At 31.7% G+C, this 13,163-nt stretch overlaps 1 protein-coding gene across 32 annotated transcripts in view; it reads left to right on the top strand.

Annotated features, from left to right (window-relative positions):
- LOC117325482 (trichohyalin-like) overlaps positions 1-13,163 on the top strand; it is a 62,893-nt gene that overhangs the window by 43,326 nt on the left and 6,404 nt on the right. For 18 of the 32 annotated variants that reach the window (XM_033881712.1, XM_033881731.1, XM_033881711.1 and 15 more), the window contains 6 exons: positions 1,188-1,358; positions 5,467-5,610; positions 6,140-6,283; positions 6,567-6,704; positions 7,757-7,921; positions 8,104-8,136. The exons of 1 other annotated variant lie outside the window; for it this stretch is intronic. In XM_033881712.1, the coding sequence (XP_033737603.1) occupies positions 1,188-1,358; positions 5,467-5,610; positions 6,140-6,283; positions 6,567-6,704; positions 7,757-7,921; positions 8,104-8,136 (795 nt within the window). Of the gene's footprint in view, positions 1-1,187; positions 1,359-5,466; positions 5,611-6,139; positions 6,284-6,566; positions 6,705-7,756; positions 7,922-8,103; positions 8,137-10,377; positions 10,552-11,477; positions 11,643-12,740; positions 12,882-13,163 lie in introns of all 32 variants that reach the window. 13 more of the 32 variants (XM_033881718.1, XM_033881709.1, XM_033881722.1 and 10 more) reach the window with 10 other exon arrangements.

The raw sequence follows: 13,163 nt of genomic DNA, 5'->3' as shown, positions 1-13,163 counted from the left end.
CTATCTTCCTCAACTTTTGTTAGTTTTTCCATATCTTACAATGATCAATTATAAATTAATGACATTACCACCTTATTCTATAAAGATCAATTATCAATTAATGACAATACATTACATAATGATCAATTATAAATTAATGACAATACATTACATAACATCTTATAATGATCAATTATAAATGAATGACAATACATTACATAACATCTTATAATGATCAATTATAGATTATTATCAATGACATTACATCTCATAATGATCAATTATAAATTAATGACAATACATTACATAACATATTATAATGATCAATTATAAATTAATGACAATACATTACATAACATATTATAATGATCAATTATAGATTATTATTAATGACATTACATCTCATAATGATCAATTATAGATTAATGACATTACCATCATATCCTATAATGATCAATTATAAATTAATGACATTACATTACATAACATATTATAAGATCAATTATGAATTTATTACATTACCATATATGTGCATAACCATTAATCATTAAAAATGTTGACACTACATATAATATTGATGTTGGAATTTCACATTTGTTGGGAAATCTTTCTGATTACCTGTGTTAATGTGATCTTTGCATGATTGTTGTATTATAGCTGTTACATGCTGGAGATGTCTATGGATGTTGTTCTGTAATGTAATTAGTGTCAGTAATATAACCTGTGTTGTTTTCTTATTTTGTTTTGGCAAAAGTTATGGAAATTTATATTTTTATTTCATATTTATAAAATGACGTTCTCAGGTTAAATCTATATTAAATCAAAATGGATTGTTTTCTTAGAATTGTTTTTGCTTTAAATTGTGTCATTGATGTCTTTTGTTCTGAAGTGTTTTTGTATTGTTTACATGTATTGCATATTTTGTTATTTTAGATAATGATTGCAAAGGAACCTCATTAATCATGTTCGTTTAGGATTTGATAATCTGAAAATGTATTTTAATTTTCCAGGCCTCTCTATTAGAAATCAAATCATTAATAATTATATAACATTTAAAGATATTTTGATTAATTCAAGTTTTATTATTGAAAACAAAATAATGAAGATACAGTATATTGATAAGGTTTCACTGTGGTAATATTTTGAATGTTTAAATGTTTAGGAACACTTTTCTGTATAGTATATATTTTGATGTGTGCGTGTGCTAGAATGGAGAGCCGGTATATACCTATGCTAGGAATCCGAGCTCAGATTTAGCCCACAGTAGGCTCTCGGGCGGGCTGGTGGGTGGCATATTTGGTGATGTACAGCACGAAATGGAACGCCGACGAGCTATGGTCAATCAGCGAAACAAAGAGTATAATGACCAGAAGAAAAAGGTACATGTACCCCATTCTTGGAGTGTGGCACTATCCCCCGGAGTGTTGCTGGAGTGACTGATTGCTTGGCTATAAACACATCATATCCATTAATGCTGTAATTGATATATTGTATTTTGATTTTTTCGTTAACAATGAATACACTGCTAGATACCAAATGCAAATACAATTCAAATGTATTTTGAATATGCTGTTCCATTTAAGTGTCAAGTCTCTGTGTACAAAGTCATAGACTACTATACAATATCCAAATCACTGTCTGTCACAATTAGAATCATGGCTTATCTATCAAAATTCACTATTTTGCAATTTTTTTTCTTTCATGATTTCCAAACTTATCAGACATAATTATTTAGTTAATTACTTAAAACATATTCAGAATTCCTCTAAATTTTGTTTTGGTGATTGAAAATACACAGAATTCTGTTGACAAGTATATATGTGCAAAAGAAAAACTGAAAAGAAACGCTGATGTGGTTTTTAAAAACTAATGAACAATCAGATTTGTTCAAAATGAGTTTGGAACCGGTTTATTTTAATTGAACATATCGACCAATGTAATATTTCTACTATAAAACTGATCCATGCATTTTTATTCCTGGATTCATGACTTCATACTCAGAGATGCTTAACTGTGTGACTTGCTTCTATCATGTATGATTATATATTATTATGTATGACTGCACATTGGTTGGTTGGATTTCTTACCTATTAATGAATATGACACTTTCAGAAGTTCATGATATGTGGACTTTTATTGTCTATTTTGGAAATTGATAAAAAGTCTGGAAGAAAAGGATATAATATTGAAAAAAAGCTGGAATTTGAAACAGTTTGAGATAAGGGAGATAACTCCTACAAAGATATTACAGGTGGCAGTTGGTAGTGTCGTTTTCCTTCAACGTCATAATTATGGCATGGACATGTATCAAATTTAGATGTAAAACTGATGTTGAATACCAAAATTCTTTTATTCCCCCAGTATCACATTTGCGTATGCAAATTTCTTGCTTCTGTTTATGGCATATAAACTAAAAAAACCAAAAACATCCAGATACCAGATACCAGATTTTAGGACCTGCAATATTATGGTCTTAGCGTTTGTAAAATTGCTTCTGGTTGCAATTGTAAACAGTTATTTTTCCATATGCATGAATATGCAAATGTGACGCTAGACAAAATTACAGATGGTTCTATATAGATTGCGTTGTGACATTTCACGTTGGTAGACTGATCTAAGAAATTAGAATAATGATTAAAGTAGTCCCGTACTTGATTATTATTGTGTGACAAATGTACTACAGAAAATACTACAGCTAACTAGTAGAATTGGTTTACTACTAATCGTTACATACTAACCGACGAAGTGTGTGTGCTACAGCCAGGAGTAGTGTAATAAACGGTGTTTAACATACTGTATACTAACACGAATTAGTGGAGAGCTTAGTCCAATTAAAAAATAATGCAGTTACAAGCTCAAAGTGCAATATGTATTTCATTTTATCATGTAAGACATCGTTTTCTTCACTAGATCTCATTTTGAATGAATGTGATAATTTACCACAGTCATCAAAGTAATATAATAATCATAGTTATAATTATATAAAATTACTATGATATTAATTAGAAGGACTGCATCACAATTAATAATGTAATCGAAAAATTAAACCAAGAAATTATTGTACAAAGTCTCACATTGTAAAATAAGTGTCGATACTGTAATGTTCAGACGCTAATGTAAAATAAGTGTCGATACTGTAATGTTTAGACGTTAATGTAAAATCAGTGTCGATACTGTAATGTTTAGACGTTAATGTAAAATAAGTGTCGATACTGTAATGTTCAGACGCTAATGTAAAATAAATGTTGATACTGTAATGTTTAGACGTTAATGTAAAACAAGTGTCGATACTGTAATGTTTAGACGTTAATGTAAAATAAGTGTCGATACTGTAATGTTTAGACGTTAATGTAAATTAAGTGCCGATACTGTAATGTTTAGACGTTCATGTAAAATCAGTGTCGATACTGTAATGTTTAGACGTTAATGTAAAATAAGTGTCGATACTGTAATGTTTAGACGTTAATGTAAAATCAGTGCTGATACTGTAATGTTCAGACGTTAATGTAAATTAAATATCGATACTGTATGTTTAGACGTTAATGTAAAATAAATGTTGATACTGTAATGTTTAGACGTTAATGTAAAATCAGTGTCGATACTGTAATGTTTAGACGTTAATGTAAAATAAGTGTCGATACTGTAATGTTTAGACGTTAATGTAAAATCAGTGCCGAAATTGTTATGTTTAGATGTTAATGTAAAATCAGTGCTGATACTGAAATGTTTAGACGTTAATGTAAAATCAATGTCGATACTGTAATGTTTAGTCATTAATGTAAAATCAGTGCCGAAATTGTTATGTTTAGATGTTAATGTAAAATCAGTGCTGATACTGAAATGTTTAGACGTTAATGTAAAATCAATGTCGATACTGTAATGTTTAGTCATTAATGTAAAATCAGTGTCGATACTGTAATGTTCAGACGTTGAAATCCCTTCAGGCCTATAAATTGGTTTATGTCAAGTAACCTGGATAATATGTAATTAAATATGATTAAAGTTGATGTTAATATCAATCATTTTTATTAAATAAATAATAATAACATTATAAACAGGATCACGGTATAGATGACTTATTTAATGTGGTCCTAGATTAATTTTCGTGTATATTGAATAAAATATATGGATACCAGATAATTAAAAAATAAAGTCAATGAAGGTTTCCTTTCAACAATATTGCTATTTGTTAAAACTCCAAAAATCGGAACAATAGAAAAAATATATTTCTAGCATTTTTTAACTATCCTGTCGTGAAAAAAGATAAATCGACAGACAGGCATTATCTCCATTATATATACAAATTTACAACGGAATACATTACAATATCAACTGTGATGAAAGATTTTGTTTTACTTACGTTAAAGAAACAATTTAGTGCTTGTGATAAGACAATAGAAATTGCATTAGTTTTATACATGAAGCTATTCTGAAACAAATCATTGTTCACACATTTTCAAACTTTTGATTAGTAATTAAATATGTGAATATTTTATAAGAGTTGTCACATTTTTAATTTATTGAGAAAAAAAACTGATGAATATTTGGTTGTCATATTTCAACTTAGCATTGGTTTGTCATCTGTCAATGTGCTCTCTATGTTCGTGGAGTTTGTGATGTGTACCAGACGTTCATAAACTGACCACTCGTGTAGTAACTAGAGTTTCCATGAGACGTATATCACATAGTCTTGTAAACTTTATTTATTTTACAGTTGTAGTAGTAGTACATAATGATATGTAGTATATATATGCAATACATGTATATATATTGTTCTGAGAGCATATGTATTTATATATCTACTGCTGGGGGCATACAATATTTTGTACATCGTATATAGTTCTTTAAGGAAAGTCATTGTTGCACATTTCTACAGGTTGTGGATTGTATTCATAGACTCATATGTAGAATAAGGACTGTATTTTTATATATGAATTCATTATAGTTTTTGTTTGATTGGAACCTAGGTAGTTTAAATTTTAATACTAGGGGAAATTGGTAAGAGATTGTATTATTAGTACATGTATTTATAATTTCATTTATCATATGAGATTTGCTAAATTTGATAACATGAATAAGAAAGCGGTTTACAACACTTACCTTGGCAATACTGTATGTAGGCTGATAGGCAATGTAATTGGGGAAATGTCAGATTCGAATGTATATACATCTTTACAAATAATACATTATCAAGAGTGATGTTCGATGTAGGTCATAGGATACATCACTGTTAAAGCGAATCTATACATAGATGGTCAAAACATTGTTTATCATGGAATGAAGTAGATTTTTGACACTTATGTATGTGCTGTTACGGCTTTAGATAAAGCCTAAGTGCATTCGTATATTTCACATTTTCCCGTGATATCCTGGCTATTTTTCATGTTTGGTTTGTTAGAGGTCCTTTCGGGTTTTGTTAGACATGTCACCAGGTCAGATGTACTTGAGATCAGCGAATTAAACCTCCTTCCTGCTTGTATTAAATAGAGTAAAACAAAGGAAGCTTCGCATGAGTTCGACAGACATGCTGCTGAATTCGGTTTACCTCTTGATAATGAGATGTCAAATGAAATGCGCCGACGGCAAGAAAACGTTCGAAATCGGGAATATAGGATTTTTTTAGAAAAAAAGGTATGAATAAGCTTCTAAATATAAATTAGAGCTTAATTGCATATCTGTAGCTGTTGTATTGTTATAAAACTTATAGAAAGAGTGTTTTACATTCTGTTGAAAAATGCAGATTTGAAATGCTTAAATGTGTCAAACAAAAGGTATACAAGTAGAATCGTATTATTGAAGTGTCGCAAAAGAGGGACTAAACGTATCATAACTGTATGTCATTGTACTGCATTGTAGTTAATACCTATGTATCTATATTTTTGGTTTTTGAGATATTATGTGTTGAAATATACACGATGTACATGCACATGTTTTGTTTGTGCACATGTATCTGTACATGTTTAGTTTGTGAGCAGTTACCATGTGTTGAAATATACACCAGGTACTTGTCATGGTTGGTTTATGATAAGTTATATTTAGGTGAAAGTGGGTGTGTATTTTTTATTTTGTTAGGTGTTGCATAAAGTGGAATGTTATGCTATTTTACCCGCTTAGTATTTTTGTCAAAGAATTAAATTTCCTTCCGTCTTATGTTACATAGAGTAAATCACAAGAGCCTTCACAAGAGGTCTTCAGAAAAGCTCCAGAATTCGGTTTACCTCTTGATAATAGGAAGTCAAATGAAATGCGTCGACAGCAAGAAAAAGATCGAAATCAGGAATATAGGAATTTTTTAGAAGAAAAGGTATGAATAAGCTACAGAGGAAAATTAGATTTGTAGCGCTCTATTGAGATAGAATTCGTCTATCTTCTAAGTACAAGAAGTTGAACTAATGTGATGATATTTTGAGTACCGATGATAACATCGCTGTATGGTTTTTCTAAATGTTCAATTATCCTATTATAGATTTAATAATAATGAAGGGTGTGTTGACTTAAATCGTGACAAAATGGCAAAGACATCTATACATAATCTAAAAACTGAAGATGCATTCCCCTTTAACCAGCAATCTCCTGAATCATTTTAGAGACATTCACCACGGAGGTACCAACCACCTACACCAGAGGAAAAACAAGGGCTTCCGTTAACACAAAAGCCCTACGATGATATGAGGGCATTTAAAGAAAAGCAGAGAAACGTGGAATATAACCAGTATCTCGCCAAGGTATTGACTCGCTCTCTGCCTGCCTGTATCCCCTCCTAATAGTTTGGAGTTCTTCTTGAACTTTGTGATGAATCTGGATCCTAATAATGTTTTTATAACAGGAGTTGAACGCTAAACAACACAGCACTTTATTTATTTTGAAATAGTTGTCACTCTTTTCGCACTACTTATATTTTTCCGACACATAACAAAGTGTTTTATTTAATTCTCTTGATTTGATTGTGGACTGCCATATATATACTGTTGTAGTGATTTCCTTTACTCTCACTCTCTAATATGTGAATTTTCTTGAAGTGAATATTCTGATAGCAAAACTGAATGTTCTATATGCCGTATGGTCACAGAATAAAATTTCTTCTGTTCTTCTGTGAAAATAAAGGCAAATGCAAAGGTTTCTCTTTTTCTATTTGGACGATTCTATAAAATACTCTCTATATAGGTCACATGACCAATTAGGGATCTTTAATTGGCGGTTGCAGTGACATGGCCTGTCCTCATCTGTTTGACGTACTGTGGCTCTATTTACCCATATATATTCGTGGTGATGGCCTGTGTCGTTTGACTTTCAGTTTGTCTTCTGCATTTTCTAGAGTTGGCTTCTGATAGTAACTTCTTGCCTGCGCCATTGCCTCTGTATGGCTTCATCTGAAGTGGATAACATTGTGAATCCTTTGAGTTTTATGGTTTTCTTGAGGTGCATCACTTACTGAATGAATTTTGAAATGACAAATTCACTTGAAGATAATTGATTTACCTTTTCTTCTGGATTTTGATTTCAATTTCTTGTTTAATGCATTGGAATTATCTAAAACAATTGGTCAGAAATTCCCTTTCTCTTATATCTGATCTGTATTTGGAAGCTTTTTTTCAACTCTGATATATTCTACAATGTAACGAAATATTTTGACCTATGATGTAAAATGATTCTTTTATGAAAACGCCAATTTCTCATGTATATATACAATGTTGACTGTTGACAATGTAAATGAAATAGTCGGTTTATACTAAAACGTGAAAAAAATTTATAGAGATAGTGTATTATGTCCATGTAGCACGGACTCCCATATGATAAGATGAGTTTAAAAGGAAGTGCCCAGCAATCAGAAAGACAAGCAAACGGCTACCATTCAGAAACGGAGCAGCGTCCTCCTCAGAAAATGCACCCAAGCAAGAAACACGACCGAGAGGTTGCGCACAGAGTTGAGGAAGAGAAGAAGGTAAAATGGCTACCAGATGCAGCCGTGGCTACAAGCTTGTTGTCGTGGCATAGTATGCCTCTTGTTTTGTCTTGCCCGCTTCCTTAGATATGTATTCAAGCAGGATTGGTAGAGATTATGTGTAGCCTTATGAACGAGTAGAAACATTGCTAAAGCTAGAGGTATAAATCATTTCTTTTCAGAATCATACCAGATATTGGAATATGTTGAACGAGGTAACGTGATACATTATACATATAAACTTATTAACTTTTTCACAGGATGGTACTTTTTCACGAGATTTCCTTTCTCTCACGGTTGACACCTTTTCTTTCTAATGAATTATTTATCTGGTATCTATCAAGAAGTTTCCTTCCTTAGCTCCTCAGTTAACAAATCACTTTGGTGAAATTGCAAGGATTTTTTTTCGCTTCCTCTTCTTTCACTCCCTATGAAATAAGTTTCTTTTCCTTGATTATATTATTTTCATTACTACTAATGAGAAAATTGTTAGGAATAGATCAATAATGTTGATTTTTATGTAATTATCAAATTAGTTAGCTAAGATTGTTAGGTCAAATGAAAATCTGGTATTTTTTTTTAAGAAATTTTAACAAATAACGGTATGATAGTATCTTAGATATACATTTGAGAAATATTGTGCACCGCTGTAGGAAGTGGTAAAGACGTGTAATAATAAGGGATTTTGTATCTTTAGGTTTCCTCGTAACAAATTATTGTATTCTTTAAAACGTAGAGTTAACATTTTATACAAGCTAACAATCATTACTTATGCTTATTTTCAAAATGTGCAATCGACGATTTGTTGATTTTACTTGGTGTTAAGTTTTAAACAAAATTGTAAAAATTAAACCTTGCTTCAAAGAACTATATTCTGAAGATAATTTTGTGTGTAGCTTAGGTGATTGTGACACTTGATTGCAGATAAGTCACTCAGGTGTATGATGTCATACAATAAATATGTATTTAACAGACGTGTACACAAGAACTACACACTTTCTACATCAACAATATATTTATATGTGTGTATGAGATGTAAATCCTTATAAAACACATTGTATGTGTTTATGGGAAGTGTTTACAAGAAGTAATGATGTTCTATATGAAATTAAAACAAAATGTATACATGTACATATGTATCTGAGAAATATATAGAGGATATTGAATGGTTTCCCGTATAATATAACATATATTTCACGAGTATGACAGAATATCGATATATTCACGAGTGCGAAGCACGAGTGAAAAATATCGAAATATTCTGTCATACGAGTGAAATATATGTTATATTTAACGGGAAACCATTCAATTTTCTGTTTATTGCATTTCATAAACTTAAAAACAAAATTAAAAACATCGAAAAATTGATAGTCAAAAAGGGCGGGAATCAGTAATGACGTCATCTCTTTGTGACGTTACTCCACGTCAACATGACGGCGCCATTTTGAAAGGAGTGATCAGCGCAGTGTAAGCGTTTTCAGCTGTTATCGGAGAATCTGTGCATGAATAGCTAACATCAAGTGAGTATTAAGTCAAAAACTGGTCAGAATATTTCAAAGATACAGCAAAATAACCAATTCATCTATCTCCGCTTCGATTGGAAAAATCAACGTTTCAACGAGGTGAATACAAAGGTCCGCTCTGACTGGTCAAAAATGGAAAACTTATATTTTCACTGCAAAATCTTATATTTTCACTGCAAAATCTTAAATTTTCACTGCTCATCGCTTCAGTTTTTTATTAGTTTCATAAATATCTATATTTCACTGGCAAAAATGCAATAAACACAAATATTACGTCAAAGAAAATCTGTTTACGTTATATGATTACTCACGTAGAAAAATGACTTAGTAAAAGGTGGATTTCCGAAAGTGCTCGGATCAAAATTGATATCTGACACGTTGGATATTTGTTTTGTTTGATGTCTGCTGGTTATAACAATGATATTTGATGGGACGTGTGATAGTTGCTCACACGATATGTATGCGATCAAGGTTTACCATTCATAAGCAGTTTATTATTACATGTATCATACAATACTACCGTGTGTTTTTCTATTCTTGACAACAGTACATGAATATTAGCTTCCATAACAGAAAGGGCTGGCGAATAAGTTAGTGCATGTTTTTTCATCAGCTTACTTGAATTTAGTTGTGATAGCATGGTTTGTGGTTGTTTTGCAAAATCAGTATCATACTTACAATGTAGAAAATGTATAGTTTTTGAGTGGAAACTAACTAAAATACGGGTAAGCGGCGGTTTCCGTTCTCGGTTGTGCAGATTTCTCTTATGCCACCCATCGTGCTCCCAGCAGAAAGATCCTCTATTCTATAGCATTAGGTGGAACGGTTCCTCTGAGTGGTCAGTGCCGTCATGTATTGTCTTATACTGTTATATGTTGTGTGTTAAAGATGTTGAGACAGTGGTTGTAGTCATTTAATATTTCCAAATCTAAGCTGCCACAAAAATCCGTCCGACATATACCAAGCGGAGGAAGTAGTAAGGAGGTCGACTTTGAAAATCAGAAGGCATTTCCTATGGGCAACGACTACGCTGTGAAACAAAAGAAATTGAAGGAAGAATGGAGGAAGAGTTATGAGTTACAAATGGATAAGGTTGGTCAATCCATGGTGTGTATTTCTTTCTTTCATATTTTATTACATATATCGGTAAGAACACTACCCAGCATCACTTCATGTAACCATAACTGCCTTGCTTGAGGATATATAGTGAACTGCTGATACCTAGTGCTGTTACTGTTGTTTTACTCATTTACAATACGACAATATATTTCTATATATTAAGGTATGATTTTTTAAATTACGATAAGCAACGGAACATCATAGGTATTTTAAAACTTTATCATAATCTCCGGTCGATGCCCGACTTTATCACGGACTTAATTCCCAATTCCTGAAATAACAAATAACTTTTAATGAATTTATTATAATATGCTGATAATATCAGACACGTGTAAATCGACCTAATGAATTGAGTTCCTGAAGCTACTGTTAATGAAATGGTATTCTGATGGATTTTACGATTTCTTCAGTTTCATAAGAAATCGTATACGCCACACGTGCAAATACAGGTAGGCGTCTCTTAAGAGACGCGTCATTTGACATTTGATTTTAAAGTAGACGGCTTATTAATTTGGTATATGGGTATGTTCTGTAAGCAATCTTCGCATTAATATTTTTATAAGTCTTTAGTTTCTATTAAAACCACTTGTCATTTGTCGATTAACTTCGGTAATGATGTTCGGTGTTGTGTTCAAGCCGATCACTAACGTCATTTTGACATGACAATAGCTTTGGTATGATGTGGAAGAGGAACGAGTGTTAAAGTGTGGTCATTCATGAAATAAAATCCTTCGACTTGAATTTGTTTTATCTAATTTCGATTTGATTTGCATGAAACATTCAATATTTCTCCAAAACAACCTTTTCTCAGTTTTAATCAGCTGTGATAATTCCGAATAAACGATGTTTGTCTAAATTTATTTTTGCTATGTTGATAGGTATATTATTATTAAGAATCATTTGGTTAAAAATAGATTGCAAAAGAAGATGATGCACGAAGCAAGAAAGAGGATAATTTTCGCCAATCCTGGGAGCGTAGTATGGAATCTCCTCCTATAGTACCTGCGGGTACCTACGATCTTAAAAGGGAGCAGATCAGAGCTAAACTCCAAGCCGATTATCAAGTCTATCTTGCCTCGGTACATATATTTTAGCTGGCTTGTTGACGATTGGAATACATTGTTGGTAGCGTTATATGGCATGCTACATGTTCTAATAAGAATTCTCACTCCTTAATACGTTCGAATTTAAAGAAAACTAATACAATACTACATACACAAACATGAATATCAACACACTGTAACGATTCAAAATTGATGCTATTCAATAATGTAATTCGGTTAAATAATTCTAACATAATGTATATACCCACAGAAATATTCGAGTTTGAAAAAGTGATAATATTAAGCGATTCCCCAAAGAAACATGTAATGTTTTAAAAAAAAACCTGGCCAAATACTCTTTAACTTTTGCTCTTGTTTCACTAGGTACTTTTAGGTATTATACTATTAATACATATATCGTGTACTTAACAGCAATATATATGATTTTATGTTTTGTGTTGGTTTTCACGGAACTGCATTGTAATACATACTACCTACAATACTGATTTGTTGAATGAATAACAGTATAAACGGCTTTGGAGATTGGCATGCGAGAAGTGTGCGAGTGTTTGCGTGTGTGTGTTTGTTTTAATACTGGATCTTTTAATACAATGCAATTGACCGCGATTGAATAATGTTATGATGTGACTAATGAACTTAACATATGTATGTTGACAAGAATGTTGAGTTGCCATTGTGAATAAATCTCAATTCGGTGAACGTTTCGGAGGATTTGGGATTAGAACTCATTTGCTTTACTGGCTTCTGATTTACTTATACATTAAAATGTTTTCAGTTTTACTTGTGATTTGAAACTAAGTTGTTAATTTCTACACAGCGTTTATTATAATTTTCTCGCTGATAGTTATGGGTGTTCTTTCTTATATATTTTATTTTTAATAATACAAACAGATTACGATTTTATAAAGCAGTTTCATTTTTTTTTTTTGTCTTTTCTTTAACTTTATTAAAAAAGTTTTCCTTAGTGTATATGTATACAACTTAATGCATTATCGTTTTCATTTTGGTTGTTTCTTTTCCGAGTTGTACCTGTCAAATGTCTTCACCGATTGGTTGTGATGGTTCTCCGTTAATGCTGTATTTATAAGTTGATTTGGTATGATCTATTGTTAGCAACAGCCTGCAAACAGAAGCAAAGAATTCTGGGGGTCTAATGATAATCCTAAGATTTATCCCACTTCCGGAGAATACAAGAGACGAGGAGAGAAAATGAAAGAAGAATTACGAGAGGAATTTCACAGCTTCATGGACAAGGTAGTAAAGTGCTTGAGGGGACATGTATAAAAAAACTCATAATCGTTAATATTGACACGTAACATTTAATCAACTTTGCTTAAATTACGACATAACATGTCAAATCATCGCTTTGAACTCAAGTAATCACAGACCTCGTTACTCTGAGCATTATTCGTCATGACGTTTCATTAAGTTTTTATCTACTTTGGTTGATTAAATTCAAACGTCTTTTCAATTCGGAAACCTGAGGTCTATACTAGCGAGCCATTAGTGAACTTTCCACTATAAACACATGTTTTC

This window comes from Pecten maximus, chromosome 4 (genome assembly GCF_902652985.1).
Source record: "Pecten maximus chromosome 4, xPecMax1.1, whole genome shotgun sequence".
Taxonomy (NCBI): Eukaryota; Metazoa; Mollusca; class Bivalvia; order Pectinida; family Pectinidae; genus Pecten; species Pecten maximus.
The sequence above is the reverse complement of the archived record's forward strand: the minus strand, read 5'-3'. Positions and strand labels throughout refer to the sequence as shown.